Genomic DNA, 22708 nt, shown 5'->3' with positions numbered 1-22708 from the left:
AGAAGAAGAAGGAGACGCACAGCAGGGGCAGCCATGGGAGATCGTTTGAGGTGAGGAAGAAGACAAAGTGTGTGTGTGTGTGTGTGTATGTTGTTGTGTACGTGTGTGTATGTGTTGATGCGTGTGTGTGTGAAGGGGGGTGGTTGTGAGGGGGTGGTCCTGGTGGATGATGGGTGAGGAGGGCAGGAACAACGAGGGAAGCCATGGGAGGGGAGCTTGGGGTGTTTTTTGGAGAAGAAGAAGATGAGAAGGGGGGGCGGATGGTTAGTGTTAGGGTTTTTTGGGGTTTTTTTGTTTTGTTTTGTGTAAGATAGGGGGGTGTTGGGTATTTGGGTTATGGACTGGGTCGATCTGGTTTAAAATGGACCGGGTCATAGGGAAGGTTGGGTATTTTTTGGGCTTGGGGTTGAAATTTGAAGAAGTGGCTCAATCCGATTTTCCTTTGTATTTTTTGCTCTCTTTTCTTTTACTTCCTAATTAATAAAACTAAAATTCTAAATTAAATTACAAAATAAATTATCTTATAAAAAAAACTAATTGACTCTAAAAATAATTATCGCACATTTAAATAACAATTAACGACAAAAATCGCACAATTTAGACATTTAAATGCTAAACATGCAACGTACATTTATTTTTATGATTTTTCTCATTTTTGTAAACAAACTTAAATAAATACTAAAATGGAAATGCGACATATTTTAATATTTTTTATTAATTTAAGCAAATAAACATGTGCGGATAAATACAAATAATTATACAAAAATACGAAAATTGCACACAAAAGAAAATTGTTTTATTTTAAATTTTTTTGGAAGTAATTCTCATATAGGGCAAAAATCATGTGCTCACACTCACTATGGGCTCAAACCGTCCAGCCCCCTTATGAACACAATATGGGCTGTCTTGAACGAGTTGCTAAAATGATATATTTTTATTTATTTAGTTATTGGGCCTAGCTGATCTGAAATGGATTTATAGGGATTTGGCCCTTTAAAATAGGCTAAATAATTAGGGTTTCTTCTTTTATTATTAGAGACAAATTAAATAGAAAATCGTAGTTTTCTTTAGGTTGGCCTTCAAATAAAAAAAATGATGAGACGAGTCTCGCCAAATAAAAATGCAAATTACGGGGCCCTCAATAATTGGTCATAATAAAATACTTAGAATTCGGAATGGCCGTTTAGAGAATTTCACGGCCTTCCCCAAAATAATAATACGCTAGCCTCTTTAGGCGCGTTCTTAATAATATTACCTCCTTAAAATCGGGTGCACATTTATGTGACCCAAATCCAAATCTCAACGGAGTCGAAATGTGTCAACAACCACGGGTGCATTGATTGCGACGTGGTTCGAGACGCGTTTTCACAACGTTGCAATTCTATTAAAAATAATAATAATAGCGGTTTAAAGTTAATAAAAGCACATAAGTTATAACATGTATTAAAATCAGATATTTAGCCATTACAACAATTTAAGCGACCGTGCTAGAACCACGGGATCCGGGGGTGCCTAACACCTTCCCTCGGGTCAACAGAATTCTTTACTTAGAATTTCTGGTTCGCAGACTTCATTTGGAAAGTCGAATATTTTCCTCGAATTGGGATTCAAGATAAACCGGTAACTTGGGACACCAAAAGCCAAATCTATCCCAAGTGGCGACTCTGAAATAAATAAATAATCTCATTTCGAATAATGTTACTTAAATTGGAAAAAACTCTTTTGTGCATTATCCTTCGGGGTAGGTGCGCAAAAAAGAGGTGTGACAATGCATTTTATCTAAATTATTGCAAAACAAAAAATAGATATTCAATACATTCTCATCCGTAGTATTGAATTAAATGTTTTTTGTTAGCATTAGTATTGATTTGATTTTGGTTTGGGCTTTTGTTAGCATTATTTAATTTAGGAATTTTTACCTCCTCTAGCAAAGGTTAACACTTTATTTATTTTAAATAAATATCATTTAAAAAATTATATTCTATTGGTACATTTTAAGGTTTATAGCAAAATATTTAATTTTGGTTACCTCCTAGACCTAAGCCACTAAATACGCTAATCAGTTACACTATTTTCTTTCTCTCTCTACTTTGATACATCTCATTCTCTTCCCCCATCCCATTAAAATTTCTGATCACCTCCTCCTTCCACCGAATTCCGATTTTGATAAACTCCAAAGCTATGATTTCTGATGTTTCTAGCGACAAGGACTCTAAAGCAGGAACACATGGGGCTAGTGTCATATCAAAAGAAGTGGAGAATAAACAAGATATAGAAGGCACTTTTAGACTCCATAGACCATTTTTCAGAACATCAAAGAAGCGAAAATAGAGTAGACTTTCATCATGATCAAGCCTGATGGTGTCCAACGTGGCCTGGTTGGTGAGATTATAGGAAAATATGAGATGAAAGGATTCTCTTTGAAAGGCTTGAAGTTCATCACTGTGGATCGTGCCTTTGCTGAAAAGCATTACCAGTGTTTGAAGTTTGGGGTTGAGCAATTTGAAGATTCTATTACCTTTTTTAAGAGCATTTCAATGTATCTCATTGTATTTCTATGTATTTCATTGTAATTCAATGTATCTCGTTGTATTTCATTGTATTCAGTGTCCTTTTTTCTCATTGTATTTCAATGTATCCCTCTGTATTCTATCTATTTCATTGTATTCATTGTCTCGCTATATGCCATAAATGTATTCATATGTTTTTTTTAATTAATATAATTTATGTATTCAAGTGTATTATATAGTTTCTCTGAAAATTGCTATGTTTTTGAGGTATTTTGCGGTTGAGAATCTTTTTTATAACTGAAAAATACAAAATTTGTGTGTTATAATTGAGTTTGTTGAGTTATATTAGGAGTCTATTATGTTAATTGACTCACTTTTCATTTTAAAAACAGTGTAATCCCCTATTTCACGCCGTGAATACAGTCGAATAGAATAATCTGTCCAATTGTAATCTCATGTTTCACTCCATGAATACAGTCGAATACACTCGAATACAACAATTGATTAGCTTGACTTCTCTGATTCACGTCTATTTTTGCTACTGTATTCATGAATACAATAGCTTAAATACATCAAATACATCTTATAACCACATAAATGTATCTATATTCCGTAATATGGCAAATCGTATATATAGATGACTAATTACTACTAAAAGATAGTGCTTTATGAAAATTTCTCTTTAATTTACTAGTGTTAATGGCTATAAAACTTATTGGAACATTCAAAAGTTCTAAGTTCAACCTTGAAATAATACCTCAAAAAATAAAATTATGAAATCTTTTAAGAAATATTTATAAATTACATCACAATAAGTATATTTATATATTAAATATATCTAAAATTTCTATATATGTAATGTCGGGTTAGTTTGGTTTCGGTTTGACTTTCTTTAGTTAAAACCAAACCAAACCAATTATGGTCGGGTTTTTTTTCCAACACCAAACCAAATCAAACCAACCCATAGTCGGGTTATTTTTCTCGGTTTGACTCGGATTATCGGGTTGGTGTACACCCCTAACAAGTAGTATCACTTCGCGCCTATTGCCAAACTGTTATCCTCACTTCGCACCTCCCCAAGTTCTTTTTTTTTGGGGGGGGGGGGGGGGCACGTTCTAGTAATTTACTTAAGTTAAGGTGTTTAATTGTAAATTGTTAAGAATTATTGGACTATTTTAAAATATAAATGTTAGTAGTATCTAGAATTCTTATAGCCCGTAGCTTCTTTTTGGCCAAAATGATTTTTTTTCCAAAGTTAAGGTGTTTGGCCAAGCTTTTAGAAATGAAAAATATGTTTTTGAGTAGAAGCAAAATCAGTTTTTAAGAAACAGAAAAAGTAGTTTCTCCTAAAAGAACTTTTTTGAAAAGCATTTTTGAAATAAATACACTTATAGCCTATTTGGCCAAGCTTCTCCAAGGGCCAAAAATATTTTTTCCCAAAAGTACTTTTTTTCTCAACTTAAGTTGTTTGGCCAAGCTTTTTGAGGGGAAAAAAGTACTTTTGAAAAAAGCAGAAGCAGTTTCTGAGAAGTAGAAAAAAATAGTTTCTCGCCATAAATATAAGCAGTTTTGACTTTCTTCTTATTAAATATACTCTTAACAAAATATAGTATATACCAAAATAACTCTACTTATTTTAAACCTAATACTTGCATTATTTATGTATAAGTATTTCTTCTAATTATTATGATAACTTTCTAATATATAGTGACTTCAGGGATGAATGTTTCTATATTTGTTCAATAATTTTTTAATATATTTGAATCATCTTAAAGAATTAAAGTATTTTTAAATTTATTTTCATATTTTACTTAAATAAAATAAAATATTTATTTATTGTCTTCAATAAAAAAAATTGAGATTATTTATTTACTTATAATATTAACTAGTATGTAAATCTATTAATGTCCTTATTTGTACTTTGATACTTAAAAGCACTTTTAGAAAAGTTTGGCCAAACACAAATTATTGCTCAAAAGTGCTTTTCAGATTGATTAGCCAAGCACAAACTGCTTAGCTCCAAATGTACTTTTTGGAAAAAACACTTTTCAAAATAAGCTAATTTTTTCTGCTCGGCCAAATAGGCTATTAGAAGCACTTTTAAAAATTTTGATCAGACACTAATTGATGCTCAAAAGTACTTTGCAAATTAATTAGTTACACACAAATTGATTATCACCAAAAATATTTTTCAAAAAGCACATTTCATAAAAATACTTTTCAAAATAAGTTAATTTTCGAAGTTTAGCCAAACATAAGCAAATACTTGTAGGCCCCTAAAGTTCAATAGGAAAACGCGTTTGGAGTGATTTTAAGGATGACCAAGAATTTTTGGGATATTCATGTTTTTTAAAAAAAAAAAAAAAAAAAAAATACTTACATAAATCTCATTATAGAAGTATGGAACAACAAATAAGGTTTGAAATTAGTAAAAGAAAAGGGTTGGGAAGAATTAGAAGTGGAGATGAATTGCCTACTTGCTATCAAGCTTATTAAAGAGTAGAATATACAATTAAAATTTCACCCCCTTAGGACCATTATTGAGATTGTAAAATGAGCAAAGCTACTCCGGTACACGTCTGAAGAGAGGCAAATCAATGTGCAGATTTTCTAGTAAATGAAGGCCCCAAACATGAAGAAGATTTGTTATTGCACAAAATTATTATTTTTTGCAACTTTCTGGATGGAGAAGAACATGAAGCCTGCAATGAGAAACCCCAAGAAATAATCTTTGAAATATTCTCATTGCTTCCTGTCAAATCTTTAATGCGTTTCAAGTGTGTTAATGAGTGTTCAAGAAGCGTGTCCACAAGAAACTGAATTGTTACTTTAGATATTTTTTTTAGCATTAGTACACGATCGGAGTTACCTATATTGTTGACTTTTGTGGGAAGGAATACATTCATATGGAAATATGATTAATACTATTTTTAGCAAATACAACATATATATATATATATATATATATATATATATATATATATATATCACAATTGTTTCTTATAATAACCTGACAAAAGAAGACGGGCAAACTAGCAATCCTGGATTACAGGAATTGTTACTTATATGAAGAGTAGATTTTAGGGAAGATTTTATTCTTTGTGGTGATAAATTCATCTGTTTGTGTTAGGAAAAAGACTTGGAGAGAGATTTTGAAATCCAAGGGCTTCCAGAAACTATTGTGATCCATGGCATTTATAGTTATGCTGAAACCCTCTTCCTAAGTAGAAAAACTTTGCAATATTTGTCACCAAGTTTAAACATTCTTCTTTTTTCTTTTTTCTTTTTTAATTTTTACCCCCATTCATAAGAATTATATGTTGGTTTCTTTCTGAAGTATGATGTTTCCGTATACGGTATAACTTAAAACATTTCAAGACTATACATCTAGAGTAATTTATATGCTTCTCTCATGAAATTTATGTGTTGTATATTACTTGAGGTCTCCTTATTAATGCCTTAATTAGCTAGAGATATATACTTTGTACAGGCATAAAATTCGAAAAACCAAATTCCGAGCCGAATTAATTTGGTATTTCGGTTTCGATTTTTTCGGTATTTCGGTATATTATGATACAAAAATTATATTACAATTTTTAAGTTCAAGCCTAATTATATTTTTATTTTCCAACCCAATAACTAGCCTAAGCCCAACACCCCTTTTATGTGAAGAATACAAGTTTTGTAAGTTATGACGGGATGATAAAGCTTCAGATGGGGTAAGCTTCAGTAAAAGCATGGTTTTGAGTTTTTCTGTTGCACTAGTGAACTTCATGCTCGCTTTATTATGATACTTATTTCAATTTGAGGCTTTTCTAGCGAATTGGCCAAAGAAAGTGGCTCCTAAAATATTTTAACACTGTATGTTCTGATGCCTTCACGATAAATATATGAGAAATTTTCATAAACACTATCTTTTAGTAATAATTAGCCATCTATAGATACCGTTTGTTATATTACGGATTATAGATACATTTTCTGTGGTTATAAGATGTATTTGATGTATTTAAGCTATTGTATTCATGAATACAGTAGCAAAAATAGGCGTGAATCAGGGAAGTCCAACTAATCAGTTGTTGTATTCGACTGTATTCATGAAGTGAAACATGGGATTACAGCTGGACAGATTATTGTATTCGACTGTATTCACAGCGTGAAATAGAGGATTACACTGTTTTTAAAACGGAAAGTGAATCAATTAACATAATAGACTCCTAATATAACTCAACAAACTCAATTATAACACACAAATTTTGTATTTTTCAGTTATAAAAAAGATTCTCAACCGCAAAATACCCAAAAACATAGCAATCTTCAGAGAAATTATATAATACATCTGAATACATAAAATATATTAATTAAAAAAAACATATGAATACATTCATGGCATATAGCGAGACAATGGATACAATGAAATAGATAGAATACGGAGGGATACATTGAAATGCTCTTAAAAAAAGGTAACAGAATCTTCAAATTGCTCAACCCCAAACTTCAGACGACCTGTTTTAGTCAACAATTTTCCGACGACCCATCGGATTCCGACCATGATTCCATAAGCAGCGATGAGAGAAAGAAGAAGAAAACGAGAAATTACAGAAATCAGAGATTCCGATTTTGATATTCGTGGACATGAATAATACGCCAACTCCAGTATGTTTCTTCTTCTTCTTCCTTTCTGATTTTGATTATTTTTGTAAAATTCCGATTTTGATAAACTCCAAGGCTGTGATTTCTCCTTAATTAAATAGCACGCGGTTACGCTAAAATTTAGGCTTTTGTCTTCTTCATCTTCAGTTGCTTTGTTTGTGCATATTTGCAAGCACAAACAAAGCAATAATGTTGTTCGTCTTCTTCGTCTTCAAACTTATTAAGGTTTTGATGGATTTTTGTTTCGTACTAAAATGTTGTTCCAATAATCAATATCAGTATTGCCTTTATTGGAGTTATTTTGGTTAAGAGGAAGAGGTCCACGAAATTTTGGGAGAATGAGATGTATCAAAGTAGAGAGAGAAAGAAAAAAGTGTAACTGATTAGCGTATTTAGTGGCTTAGGGCTAGGGCGAAATCAAAATTAAATATTTTGCTATAAACATTAAAAGGTATCTATAGAATATAATTTTTTTAAATGATATTTATTTAAAATAAATAAGGTGTTAAACCTTTGCTATAGGAGGTAAAAATTCCTAAATATATTTACCAAAGTAATAAGTGGGATATTATCTATATAACTAGCACATCGAAACCGTTATCCAGTCCACTGTCCACTCTATTTATATTGTCTATTTCGATAACGTACCAAAACCGTACCGAACCAAAATAAGAAATATTGAACCGTCCCGAACTACTTTGTTACGGTATTTGGTATACACAATTGATAAACCGAATACCGAAATACTAAACCAAAGTACCGAATACCCACCCTACTTTGTACTCTACTCTTCTTTGTAAATAGATAGGCCATTTCGTCAAGTTCGATGACATATTTGAGCCTTTACAACAATAATAGATATACTCAGAGGCGGATCTAAGATTTCTAGTACATGGGTGCACTACTAAAAAAAGGAGAGAAATATATGTCTAGTGGGAATTGATCCCTATGCTTGGTAAATAATTAAACCTTCAACCAAGCGCAACATTCAACATTCTTGAAATATGGGTACCAACAATTAATATTATACCCATTTTAAAAAATATGTACATAAAATATTTAATTTTACAAAGAGACAATGAGTTCACTTGCCCCGTACAGCAACTTCCAGTGCTAATGTCATTGCAAGGACAATGGAATTCAGGTTGCTTAGCAGGCCAGGAAAGTAGAACTAATAAATCGATTGAATTGCCCATACATTGGACCTCCCCAAGAGTAGGCCACTACAAACTAAATGCTAATGGAGCTGCTACGGAAAATTTTAGCATCGAAGGAATAAGAGGAGTCATCAGAAATTACAGAGATGACATGCATACTGTTCTTAGTCAGATCCGAAAATAAACCAAATCGGAATATCATAAAAGCTCTATGAAGTCCCCTGTTGATTACACAAACACCTGACAGAATTATTTTGACCCCTGTCGATTACACAATTATTTTGACTACAATAAGCTGCTATTTGAAGTCCCCACAAAAGAAATTAAAACGCCAAGCTCGTTAAACAGGCAGGAGTTTGAGCAAAAAATGATCTTTAATCCAGAATCGCACAGGATGTACAAAGCAAGCAAGCGGACAAACAAAAAGCTCCAACTAGCTTTTCAAACAATCTCAACTCTAACTAAGAGTGTCTAAGGCCCTATGTTTTCCCTACTTTTGAACCAAAAAAAGGGAAGAAAGAAATGATCTATTGGAGTAGCTAAAACACAATTAAAATGCACTACTTCATGCAAATGCTGGCAGCACCCAAATAGAAACTTACTGCCATCGAATGAATCTAAAGCTCGGTTAAGCTAAATCGAAGATACTAATATGACAGCATTCATAACCCCCCATGCCCCCCCCCCCCCAAAAGCCCCAAAACCTGCAGCTTTAATAACATACACGGCAACATTCTGAAAATCCTTCAAATGTTAAGCAGCAGCAGGAAAAGAAAAGCAACTCAAAGGCACTGCAAAAAAAATCCCTCAAGGCGCTGTAAAAATAAATACATTTACACAAAAATGCCTTCGGCAGCCTTCACCGTCGTGAGCAGCAAAATTGTGTGATAAATTAACATTTTCATATCAAGAAACTGCTTCCGCAAATTTACACCTACCACATCAGACAATAAACAGATTAAAAATAAAATAGGAATAGGATTCTATTTGCAATGAAAGCATTCTATTTGCCCATACCTCGCTGTCTATGAAGACTTAAACGAATAATATTTACAGAAAAGAACCCTGTAAAATCAAAAATAACAAATATTATAATAAAGTATTGTGCAGAACAAGAATCTGACTCTATATAATATGCTTGGCATGTACATTGGCACACATACCTGTTGACAAAATTATTTAACCAGGACAGCTGGTTATAACAAGAAGCATATAGGCAACAATAAAGTGATTGATCTCATCGTTTACTGAAATGCTATCTAAACACCAAGCTTCCATTTTGTTGACGTCTCAAATTTTCAATAAGCGACTGGTAAAATGATTTCAGCGCTTTGATATCGTTACCCTGGCAATAAAAGCACAGAACAATAGAAAGAAAAGTCAGTAAAAGTGGATTATCCAATTATAATTCTTGCAGTTTGCATGTAGATACTTCAACAGAGATTTTATTGTGAAACTGGAGGAAGGAAATATGTTTTCTACTTCCTCCAGTTCCTTAAACAAAGTTTTTCGAAAAGACAGTCCTATGCAGGAAAAATCAATTCTAAAACTTAATTCAAAATGTCAAACAAAAAGTAGAATACCTGCAATTTCTGACAATACTGCTCAGCCAAATCTTGGGGGCAATGAGCACTTGGGAAGCCTTTTGATACAAAATGAACAAGAAAATCATTGCCAAATTTCTCATACATGACCTTCTGAGCCATTACAATCTCGCCAAAAAGAACAAGCTGCCATGGTAGTCCAAAAGAAAAAGGAGATTAGCTATGCAACAGGAAAATCAGACTCTTGCAATCATATAACAATAGCAAACAGCAAGTAGGATTTTGCAATTTTACATAGTGCGGCAATGCCAAAAGAGCAACTAAATTGCTACAGCAGGAAGAAACAGAAGGATATATTCAATTTGCTACCAAATGCCAGTTCCAGAAGGAAAAAGCTACAAAATGCCGAAATTATATCAGCCCACATGAAAGCAAACTGATTCACAATAAAAGCAGAATATTCATATCAAAGCACCACGCGGTAACATTATTGAGCCACAACTGATAATAGGAAACTTTTTAGACTAGTCAATACACCAACTTACCGTATTTGCATCACGGAATTCAAAGGATTTGTCGAGGACGCTGTACAGACAACAGTTTGTTGCAAAGGCCTCAATCACAAAACTTCGGAAACCAGGCACCTGGAACAGAGAAGACATTTTACATATCAGTCGGCACAAGTTATCTTTATTGTTGCAGTAGAGCTCAAAGACAGTTCACCTTTTCTTCGCCATAAGGTCTTGCGCACCAGTCTTTGATTAGTTTTATAAATATCTGTACACATGCCTGAATAAGAAAATGGTAAAGAATCAAGTTCCAACAAGTGGGATATAACATGTTTTAGTGAAGTTCCTGAACACTACTAAATAGCATAAGTAAATCAATGCTAAACTAACCTTACGAACAACGATATCCTTGTGATTACAGGATGCTCGTAATACCAGCTGCATCATCGGATCCAAGTAGACCCTACTTTTGGAGGAAAGAAAAGCTGATGACAGATCATGTGTAGCAATCACGTGAAGAAAAGTGTAAAACGTCCTCTGGAGCTCCTGTAGCTCTCGGATTTCCTGAGAGGAAGTACAGCTATCATGAAATGACAGTAAACAAGACTACAAAAAGAAGCATCCTCAGTTCGAAAAGCAAATATAAAATCCATGATATACATTTAGATGGTAATAACCCAACCAGGATTATGGTCCGCACAATTTTGAGCTTTCAGATATTTCCTATACAATGGTCTTACCGTTCAAACAAAATGAAGGTGGATGCATACCAATCTAGTCTGAATGAAGGAAAGATAACAATGGCATGAAATCATGGACAAAGAATGCCAACGAATCTGATAGAGCTCATTCGCACGAACAGTCATCAGTGGTAATCCAAATCGAAGCAGGACAGATAAGGAACCTTACAGAGGTTAACCATGAACTTAAGCAAGGGATTAGTAGGACTTGAAGATAGATGAGAACTAAAAACAGGGACATAACAAGGGCAAAACAATTGGTACAATAGGAAATAGGGGCATAACAAGGGAAGAACAATTGGTACCAGTTCTTAAAAGTAAATTGGTACTAGTTCTGAAAAGTGATGGGCGAACACGCTTGAAAATCTGCGTGAAGCATGAAATTTGTAAATAGTAAATGAGCTGGGAACTGACCGGCCATGCATGTTAAAGTTGTCTTTTGACTGCCGATAACTCTGGTCTTGGACATGGTCGTGAAATGTTTGAGAAAATCCGCACTTAAGGTGTGTCTGCTAGAAAGTAACTGCACTTTGGGGTTCTCACGGGGTCGGTAGCAATGGATTAGCCTTTGAGTTTCTTGATAAAAAACTTACTGATGGTCATCTTCCCCACCCCCCTCCACACAAAAAAATATTCCCAGGACGAGAAGTGAATAGCTATGTGCAAGTATAGAAAAGATACAGTCCATGCACAACTGGGCAAGGATGGCATGAGCTATTAACAATTGAGCATTTTAAAGAAATTGGAAACATGAAGCAGCAGCATCTGAATGAATTAAAACAGAAGATTTCAGAAAGAGTTACCACATCTTATTCTCTGGGTATTTATGCTGGTAATTTTCTAAATGCAAAGGATGGATTCATAACCCCAACCGAAAATAAAGATAGGAAGGAAGAAGGTCTTGACTTGGAGAATGCATGGGCCCTCAACAAAAGGGAAGCTCTCACATGATGATGCAGGAAAGCAAGAAATGTTACACTAAAGAAACTTCACATACTTCTGTATTGCTACCAGGACCTGTAGGGAAAGCATCTCTTGGGAGGACATTAAATACTCTACTAGCAATAGCAGGGTAAACCTCCTCCAAAATGTCTCGAACTCCAGTGTTGAATTTGCAGATAAGCTGATTAAGCAACACCAAAAGGCCTGCCAGTTCTTTTGGCTGCATTGAGACACAAATGAAAGTTATTCTCATGATAATGAGAACATGAACACTTCAAATGCTGCTCAGAACAAAGTTACTTTAGCCATTTTACAGTCTGTTACACTCTTAAATACCTCGATATTAAACATGTTAACATGGTTTAGTTTTACTTCAATATATCAAAATCATTTATATGACATTTGTAGCAATACAATTGTTTGACGTTTTAGCCAACTCAGTTTTTAAGTTTTTCCAAAATACTTCTGTTAATTTTTATCAATTTAACTTTATGCATCTCAATAATATTGTACTCGGTGATTATATGCCATGCTAACCATCTATGAGATTTTGTACTTCCCAACATTTCCTAAGCTTGCCTCTGATTTAGGTTGAGAAATTCCGTAAAGTGTAGTTGACCATAACCAAGCAATTATGCAAGTCTACCAATTTAAACCTTGCACTATCTTAAAATGCTGGAAAAATGTTATCTTGCAAAGAAAATTAATAAAATGTTATCCATAAAAAAAACTGATAAGGTAAAATGTTACCCATAAATTAAAGAAGGATCTACACATGCTACTCATTAAACTAGAAAAACTGTTTATTAAAGTGCCACAAAAAGTCGTCCTCCGTGTGTGCCGGAGAAGAATGGAGACCTTAATAAATATTAAAATGCCATAAACGATAAGTACAAATTAGCCGTCACAATGCGAGGAAAGTGTTAGGAGATACAAAGAGTTCACCATAATAGTGGGTTTACACCGTTTATCTATCTTAGTCATACTTGTTTACCCTAATCATGAATAAGTTTACATGGTGTATGCTGCTATGTGTAGATGTATTGCATACATCAATGAAACTAGCGAGGGAGCCAAAAGCTTGAACTATGGAGATGAACTTTAGAGAATAACGATTTCAGGATACATGGAAGTAAGAACATATGCACTGCAAATTTAGCTAGCATAAGAATGAAGTTCAGCTGAAATTGAATGGGACTGTCATGTCCAAATGAAAAAAATTTAATCTACTCCAGTGTTCCAGGAAGATGGTATAATAGACGAAGACGTAACAAACAGATTTAAAATAAGATAGTTAAAATGGATGCAATGTTAAGAAAGAGTTATGTAATAGAGCGACACCCACTGAAGTGAAAGGTGGACAATAGTTTTAAGACCAGTAATGTTATATGGGAGTGACTATTGAGCCTTATATCCACAAGATGACAATTGTAGAAATCTAAATGTTAAGCTGGATGTGATAATACAAGATTAGACAATATTAGAAATGAAATAGAACGTTTATTTGGTAAGAGTCAATTCATGTTATATTTTAGATGTTACTCCATCTCTTTTCATTTGTCTCTTGTATCCCTAAATTTTTCAGGAAGTAGAATTCAGCTCAATTACGATATAATTAGGATATCCAGCATCCGAAAAAAATTAACTTTGACCTGCATTGGTAACATCCTAATGTTTCAAACTTTTATTGCATTGTTTGTGCACTCAAGCTAGAGTTCATAACATTTTCAAATGAAACAAATTTTGTTACCTATAGTTTTCTTGCTGCAAATTCCATTTTACACAAGTTTAATAATAATTGGAATTACAAATAATATTCTAATAAGACAAGAGTGGGTTGCTCTGCTTGAGTGAGCTTGCTCACATTGCCGGTTCCGATCCCAGATAAAGAAAGAGGGTTGTGGTAGGCTGGCAAGCAACGTAAATTAGCCAATTTCATGATGAATCTTCACAATAACTTTTCTAGGAGTTGTTTAGCATTTCAGAGATTTATACATCAGTACAAAATATAAAGAACTTCTAGTACTTTTTATGTTAACTATTACTATTAATTTATTTTTTTATATAATATTGGCCAGAGATGATTTTAAATGGACTAACATCGCCGACGAGGATTCATATAGCCGACCCTAACTTGCTTGGAACTGAAGCATAGTTGTTGTCGTTGAAAGTCTTTGCATAGAAAAGGATTTTAGGAAGAGATTATCCTTTTCCTATGTTTAACTAACATATAGGTCAAGGTCAGACAAAGCACAGTGAAATTAGTCAAAGTTTAGTCAAAATGACAAAAAGAATGAGCGGGATAAGATGAAAATACTTCGATAGAGTTCAGAACATTCTAAACTTTAGTCTAAAATATATACATCAGAAGCATAATGCATTTGCATTATTTTTTTTTTGGAAATAATGCATTGTATTCAACCTTACCTTTTCTCAAAGAAAAATGCACAGCATTGGTCAATAGGTTTTTTTTATTGGTAGCATTGGTCAATAGTTTCCTCAATCAATGAGCCAGAAGGACTCAAAATTAATTTGTTTATGGGAGAAATGAAAGGTAACCTTACAACAACACATAGGTCCAATTCGTGACACACAATATATTAAAATAGTAATAAAGTTTTGAAAATATGCTTGGACATTGGTTTAAATTTATAATAATGACTTTACCTCACTTTCGGCTAACAATTGCTCCAGTGCCTTTGGTAGATATGGAAATACAGATGATCCTAGTATGTCCACCATACGGTGAATGAATGAAGTGACCTAGAGGAGTTACCACCATCCAAAAAAAGGAGTTAACATTTACATCACCAAAGGTGCATCGGATTGAGCAAGAATAATAAGAAACTAAATACATACCTTGCACCGCAGAGGTTCTATCTTTGGAAATATGATAAGAATACGTAGGAGGACATCCAATGTCTGGACGAAAAAGAAATAAACATGATAAGTATTGACAGAGAAAGGTAGTACTTGGATTAGGGCTTTATTTGACCACAAAAACAGATATCTGTCTACTACAAAAGGTGCACCAGAAAAATTAACAACGCAAAATCGAAAGGGGAACCAAAAATCCGATATTAGTCAAACTTATTTCTGAGAACCAAGTCAACAACCAAAATCCATTAAGACAGACACCTGAACCAGATATCAGCCTCCTTAAATAGTGACACTAAAAAGGAGAATATTCAGGATTACAAAATGCACAATAGTTGACATGCCTATAGTCAAGTGCGCCACAATGTATTGTCGCCAGTAGTAAGCTCAAATAGACTAAAACAGAAAATGGAGTTTGGAATCAATGTAGAAGAGTAAGACAAAAACTCAAGCACCAATCAACCAACCTGTTTGAACATGAGACCGATTGCAGGGCGACTGGCAGTTACAAGACGCTCGCTAAACCCCTGGCATGCAGAAACATTGTGGTGAGGGTAGGTAAAACAGGCTACAAATGCTGAATCACCAGTGCTAGAAACATAACATGGCAGTAAGCTGAGAAAGAAGGTAGAAATCCCAAGGGAAAAATTGTTCAAAGTCAGGTATTGTATTGTTGAAAATATATTGAGATCTTCTAGAACTTTTTATTCTTATTCTGTACAATGTTGAGGATTCATATTAAACCTCAACTTGTTAGAGACAGAGGCGTAGTAGTAGTTGTTGTTCTGCATAATGTTGGCTAAGATGAATTTAAATGGAGAAATATGGTTAGTGGGATTCATATAGCGAACCCCAACTTGTTTGGGACTGAGGCGTAGTTATTGTTGTCCGGTGAAGCACTTTCAAATAGCATGTCATATAAGATTAGCGTAGAAAGGAACACAGCTTGAAGCGCACCAATATGTCATCTGTGGCTTATTTGGAACAAAAGAAATTACGTAACCAGTAATTAGAAGATCTTTTTTTTTTGTTTCCTTCATACTTTTGGTGCAAAAAGAGAATCCCAAACAACTTTGTACATACTTTTGACACCACCTTGTTGTACTATTAATGAAATAATTTGATTTACCAGAAAGGAAATTATAAGAAGCCGTAGTGATTTCGATAGTACAAGTAAAAACCTTGCTCAGAGCATTAATGGCCATAATTATCTGCTGGATATTTGCGATCTTTGCCGGAGACTCTTCAGGATTCTGAGCTTTGGCATTTAAGAGCAAAGCCTCAACCTGCTAAAAGTATTTACTGTCAATTCATCTAATTAATGTAAGCATGTGTCAAGAAATACTCGCATTCCGCATTATACATGCAACCATACAATATGAACACCAAACCCTCCATTTGAGTGCATACACATCCAGCTAATCAAACATCAAAAGAATATTCAATTTAGAGTTTTCTAGCTAATGAAATGACCTGCTGACAAAGAGGAGTAAGCAAGGCGGAGAGGAACTCGGATTGTTTTTCAAGTGGTACATCTTCCATTCCAATTAATAAGCCAATCGCCTACAAAACATTCCCATTAAGGTGAGTTAAAGAAGTCAGGCAGCAAGTTGGAAAAAAAAATCTGAAGCACATATGCTCAAACCATGTATGCACCTCAAAAATGTGACTACCATCTTCACAACCAGAAAGCTCCTTGGAGGAAGCATATATTGTTGTGAATTGAGCAACTGTATCTTGCAGACTCTGAATGAACATATAAAGTGAGGGTTTCAGAAACAGAATCCAAAGAAAAGAAAATGAAATATTCCCCATTCAGTGGAACTTGGGAGATGAAGCAGAGGAAGGGGATGGGAAATCAATACCTGTAGAATAGTCTCTAAGTAGGGTACAAGTTTTGCTTTGAGCAGTTTCACAACCCTCATGAAAAGATAACTTGCTCTTCGACTCACATTGCTATTCGGGTGATGTATGCCTCTTTCATCAAGAAAGGCGCTCAAAACCAAGGGAATGTATTGTGTATTCTCCTGGAAAAATTTCATATACCTCGTTACTGTTTCCAAGTAGATAAGTGCAACAAGCCTGTTGTTGTGGCAAGGAAATTTTGTTGACAAAAGCATTGGTATTAGTTCTCCCAAGAGACCATTTCCTGTTTTCATGGTTTCATCAGTAAGTGATTCCCCAAAGGCATATAGAAGAGAGAGTGCAGCTTCTATCTCCTCAACATCCACATCCCCATTAGATGCAACAGCACTAGCTAAGGAGTTCCTGATGAAAATCTGAGTTGCATCAGGTGCTACACGGCCCACACTCCGAAGTAGAACAAATAAATCTTTCCTAAACTCAGCCATCCGATCTTCCTCTTCCCTCCCAATTTTGTCCAACACATCGAGGTTATTACGATAAGCAGGATCAAATCGGATCTGAGAACGGATCACTTCCAGTATCTGACCGACATGATGTGATTGTGTCTCAGTCAATGGAACCAGACTCTTCAATGTGCCAACATACCCAGAGAGGAACTGCACAATACTGAAGGTTTCATCAATTTCACAATTTTGCATTACATAGAAAACAGAGGGCAAAACCTCATTCAATAGTTCAGTCGAGAGAGCTTTCCCATCCTCAGAGTTCAAACGCTTCAAACACTCCAAAACCTCAGTTGAATATCCAGTAAGCAAAGAAGCAACACTTGATACCAACTCGGAGTCATTATCCTCAGCTACCAAACTGAAAACCCTTCTTATCTGAAGGCTCTGCAAAAGAGTGAGTTTTGCTTTCGGATCCATACGCTTAGCAGCAACAGCATGGATGCAACCAGCAGCTGCACCACTGAGTTGATCATGAAAACCACTCGCCAATGTCAACTCGAATAACAACCCAACAAACGTATCATTTGCTATCAAACCTATGTCGATCCACGAAACATACCTCCTCATAGAATCTAAAACACTACAACACAAATCCGGATCAGAATTCCTGTACATCAACAGGATGTCATACCAAGCCCTAACAACCTGAGAAATACACTGCTGCCTCATTGCGTCCTTAATTCGCCCCGAGACAGATACCTCCTCTTGGCTTCTCGGATAGTCCATGCTAATTACTTCATCATCCAAGGCATTAAGAACTCGACAAAACATATCAATAACCACAACACCTTTACTAAGATTCGACAAAAAATCAACAAACACCGAGGGCCATATCATGGGATACTCGAAATAAATTAATGTAACTATAACCTGAGCAAGCTTATTTTTAATAAAAGCCGGACCATCCAAAACCCTAACCAAGTTCTTATCATCAATACTCTCATAACAACCCAGCGAAAAAACAGATTTTCGAATAAAGGATTTCTCCTCTGGACCCATTGACGAATACCGGACCCGAAGGACCTCGTGTAAGCATTGTAAACACCAGAACTGAACTTGAACCAATTTAGAAAAACACAAACGCTCAATACATATACTACAAATTGATGGAGTTTCTTTAAATTGTTGGCAATAAGCAACAGCTTGTACTTTAAGAGCAGAATCAACTGCTCCAGATTCATCAAAACTTATAAGTATTGCCTTTTCGAGATCATCCATTATTGTTTTTAAACCCTATAAACCCTAAATAAAATCTCAACGTTGATCAAGGATTATGAATGAAAATATCCAACTCTTCCTTTGAATCTGAGTAATAACTTAATAATGAATTTGATTAGATTCTATTAGAGCTTATAAAACGATAATTTATTGAGGAAAAAAAAGAAGATATTTCAGGCCTTACCTCATATGATATGATTAGAATGAGAATGTAGAGCTAGGGTTTTAGAATGAGCAATGGAGGAAAAAAATTCAGCCCAAAACTAGGGTTTCTAATCAATCACTGAAAGCGAATTTTTTTTCTAATTTTTAAATTATATTAAAAAAAAAAAAAAAAAGATTGCGTAGGAGCAGAGACTGTAGTCTTTGAGACGGTTAAGAGATTGAAGGAGAAGAGGACGGAGGCTTTTGTGAGAGCTTCCTTTATATAGTTCCCTTTCACTTGGCTATCAACTCTCGTTTCTCTTACCTTTTCTTTCGGATTTTAATTTTTGGTTTTCTAAATTATACTTTTCGATTATATTATGGTTTAAACGTTAGGAAATTTACTTTTTACCTCTCCAATAAGATTTATTCTATTCTATTGTCCTTGAATTAAAAGGAAAGCATGCAGTGACTTAGCTAGCGTTTGGTCATAGATTCTTAAATTTGTTTTGAAAAAATTAATTTGGGTGAAGTTTAATTTGAAGATGAAAATGTGTTTGGACATCATTTTTCAAAACATATTTCTCAAATTTATTTTGGAAAAAACATAAAATATGACTTATACCCACAAGTTTTAAAAACTATCACAAATACCCAATAGTACATTCATCAATAACATTCATTATATTATCGCAAATCATAGTCCTGAACATAAATAAATTTGGTACAAAATTATCATTTTTATAACGAACTACATGATACACTGTGAGATGACCGAGAAGACGAAGTTATATTGTTACAAAATAATAAATGGTGGGATCTTTATAAAATACAAAAGTTTGAGATAATTTTTAAAAATGTAATAGTGATATTTTGGCCCAAAACCAACTGGCTTTGGGATTTGGAATTTGTCAAAATGTAGGCAAAATCTATAGCAAATATGTGTTTGTCAAATAAAACTCAAATTTATTTTGGCAAAATTTATGGCCAAACGGGTCCTAAATGTATGGTACGTGTACTCCAAACAAATCTTTTAGCAAACATGAATGATTTTTCTAAAAATTAATTGACTGGATTTTCTAGAAAACGGAAGATAGTGTAAGATGTTAAACCATTAGTTATTATGTTTAGATTTTAACATTAATGATTAATCACATAGTTAAACATTGTTTAGATTTCAGCATGTTCGGAATATCTTGTTATATGCGTACAATTAATTTCCAATCATGCGAATCGCTATAAGAAAAGAAGTTTATGAATTAAAAAATATATTATTCATTTATGCTACCATAACAATAGAATAAAAAAATACATATATGATAAACAAAAAAATAAAGAGATCCTATCGTTTCAAAAAAAAATATATGCACACTAGAACATTGCCATAATGCACCGAGGATGGACAGGAAGAATTTTCTTATAAAGCTGACATCATATAATGAGTTATGTAGGTAAATTTTCAATCTTATAAAGAGAATTAATTATTCATATTATTATGGCTATATTAATAGGAAAGTATATGCTCTATGGGTGTGTTTGGTATAAAGGAAAATGTTTTCTTTGAAAACAAGTAGTAATCTTATTCATTTTTTGATGTTTGGTATGCAAATCAAAGAAAATATTTTCTCAAGAGTATTCATAAATAATTTTGATACAATAAACATGAAGTCATAAACTTTCGAACCAACAACCTTCTGAACCCACAAATTTCATAAACTTCTGAACCGCAAAACTTTCGAAATCGCAAAATTTCGAACCCGTAAACTTTATAATTTCTAAACCCGTAAGCTTCGAAACACATAAACCTCCGAACTCATAACTTTGGAACTTGTAAACTGAAAAATGAAAAAAGTAAAACTGAAAATATATATAAAAAAATCCCGGGGGTAGGGGGTGGGGGTGCAGAAAAAAAAACAGGAATTTGAAAATTACAAAAAGAAAATATTTTTGCGGGGTGGAGGGTGGAGGGTGGGGTGTGGGGGTGGTGACGAAAAAAAAACTTTTTGAAGAGAGGGAATGGGGTGGGGTTAGGTGGGTGGGTGTGGGGTGAGTGGTGAAGGTAAAGAATAGGGTGGAGAAGCTTGAGAAGGAGTTTTGGAAAATATTTTCCCTTCTCCTGATAGGGCAAACATTTTCCTCCAATTCAAGGAAAATAAGTTGATAAGAAAAATCAACCAAACTTCAGAAAATTGGAAAATATTTTCCTTCGTACCAAACACACCCTATATCTTAACATTATAAGGCGTTTCTCTCTACTAAAATCCAACTTAGTAAATCTTCTCTAACAAACATAAAGAAACTTAAGATGTAAGTATACAAACTTAAGATGATTATGAATTGTGATGAATTAACTTACAGCTTGTTTGGATGGTTGTTACCTATTTTATTGTATCGTATTATTACTTTAAATATAATGTTTGTTTTGATTGTTACTTAAATTTTACTGTATTGTATCGTTAAATTCATCGTTACGTAACGATGAAATGTGTCACTTTATGTAACGACTGATTTAATGTGGGTGCGTCGTTTCCTTGTGTTTTTCTCTCCATCTCACCTTTCATTATTGTTAAATAATTTTATTTTATCATTTACCCTATCTTTTTATATACGTATCATAATTTTTCTTTCTGATATTGCAAGTTTATTCATCATATTTCTGCTGTGTGATACTATGAAACGACGGTAAAACAACACAATCTATCCAAATATTGTATTCATTAAACGATACAGTATAATACAATACGATACAATACGGTAATAGCAATAAGTAAAATACATGACCATGCATCTGAAATATTGAATCGCACTTGTTTTAATATATTTTCTCACACTAGCAATTAACAGTCACCCTAGTAGGAGGGATGTCAATTGTGACGATAAGAGTTTTGACCAAAATAAAGTAACTGATAAACACAAGGGAATATACACCTATAATATCATGAATAAAGAAATATTAAGTGAGATACCATCTAATAGCTTTTTTCAATACCGCATAAACATAAATAACGTAGTTATAATTTATAAGTATTATACTAATATTAAAATATGTGTCTTTTATATTAATAATACAAAAAAAATCTTAGGAATTTTAATTTTCGGAGTGCTAAAAATCAAACAACCCCTAAATTTTCATTGATCTAATAGAGGATCTATATGCAATAAACTTCTATTTTAACTATATTCATTATTTGCTGGTCAATTGCCAAAGAAATGACACCAGGTAGACATTTCAGAATTCAGAGGACTGCTATTTAGAAAAGTGTGTCTTGAATTTTAATTTTCAGTTTAATTTTTTAGGACACAAAATCCTAAAGTTAAAATTTAATTTAATTTTTCAAAACAAAATAAGTATTAGCTAATTCCATGGCAGCCCCAAAAATGGCTATTTGTATACTTCCCCTCATTTGCATGTGGAAACTTTAGAAAATGGCCTATCTTACTGGGAAATTAATAGAAGTCCCGACCCAATAGAGAAATCATTATGGGCCGAATTTTGGGTTTAAACTTTAAGGGAGAAATTTAAAAATAACTAGATTTGCAACTGGTCGTTCAAAAATAGCCCAGTTTCAAAAGTAATTAAAATTTAGCTACTTTTCATATAAAGATAAATCTGAGCGAAAATGCTGTTCAAAACCCGGAAAATACGTCAGTATATTATACTGGAGTTCCAGCATAAGTATGCTTGAACTCCAGCATATTATACTGGAGTTCCAGGATAAGTATGCTGGAACTCCAGCATAATATGATGGAGTTCAAGCATAAGTACACTAGAACTCCAGCATAATATACTGGAGTTCCAGCAAGTATAATTGTTCAGTATAATATACTGGAGTTTGGAGCACCGCTGCTCCAGTCTCCAGTATATTATACTGGAGTCAGCAAAGTATATCGGTCAGCATAATATGCTGGAGTTCATACACAGGTGCACCAAACTCCAGTATATTATGCTGGACCGGTCTCTGTTGCAGCAAAATAGTGGTTATTTTTCATTGACTTCGTAAACGCTGGCTATTTTTGAATGACTAGTCCGAAAATTGGCTATACC

At 33.9% G+C, this 22708-nt stretch overlaps 1 protein-coding gene across 1 annotated transcript; it reads right to left on the bottom strand.

The window, feature by feature from the left end:
- Positions 1-9091: 9091 nt before the first annotated feature.
- LOC107765589 (exportin-T) lies at positions 9092-18917 on the bottom strand. Its single transcript, XM_016584259.2, has 15 exons — positions 16795-18917; positions 16586-16675; positions 16403-16492; positions 16111-16215; positions 15397-15456; positions 14912-14974; positions 14720-14815; positions 12108-12272; positions 10761-10934; positions 10585-10650; positions 10407-10505; positions 9901-10047; positions 9481-9662; positions 9335-9382; positions 9092-9251 (listed from the first exon to the last, which is right to left on the bottom strand). The coding sequence occupies exons 1-13, from the start codon at positions 18517-18519 to the stop codon at positions 9573-9575; spliced, it is 2970 nt and encodes a 989-aa protein (XP_016439745.1). The 5' UTR covers positions 18520-18917; the 3' UTR covers positions 9092-9251; positions 9335-9382; positions 9481-9572.
- Between the last annotated feature and the right edge of the window lie 3791 nt (positions 18918-22708).

The sequence above is a fragment of the Nicotiana tabacum genome, chromosome 6 (assembly GCF_000715075.1).
Source record: "Nicotiana tabacum cultivar K326 chromosome 6, ASM71507v2, whole genome shotgun sequence".
In the NCBI taxonomy this organism is placed as follows: domain Eukaryota; kingdom Viridiplantae; phylum Streptophyta; class Magnoliopsida; order Solanales; family Solanaceae; genus Nicotiana; species Nicotiana tabacum.
The sequence above is the reverse complement of the archived record's forward strand: the minus strand, read 5'-3'. Positions and strand labels throughout refer to the sequence as shown.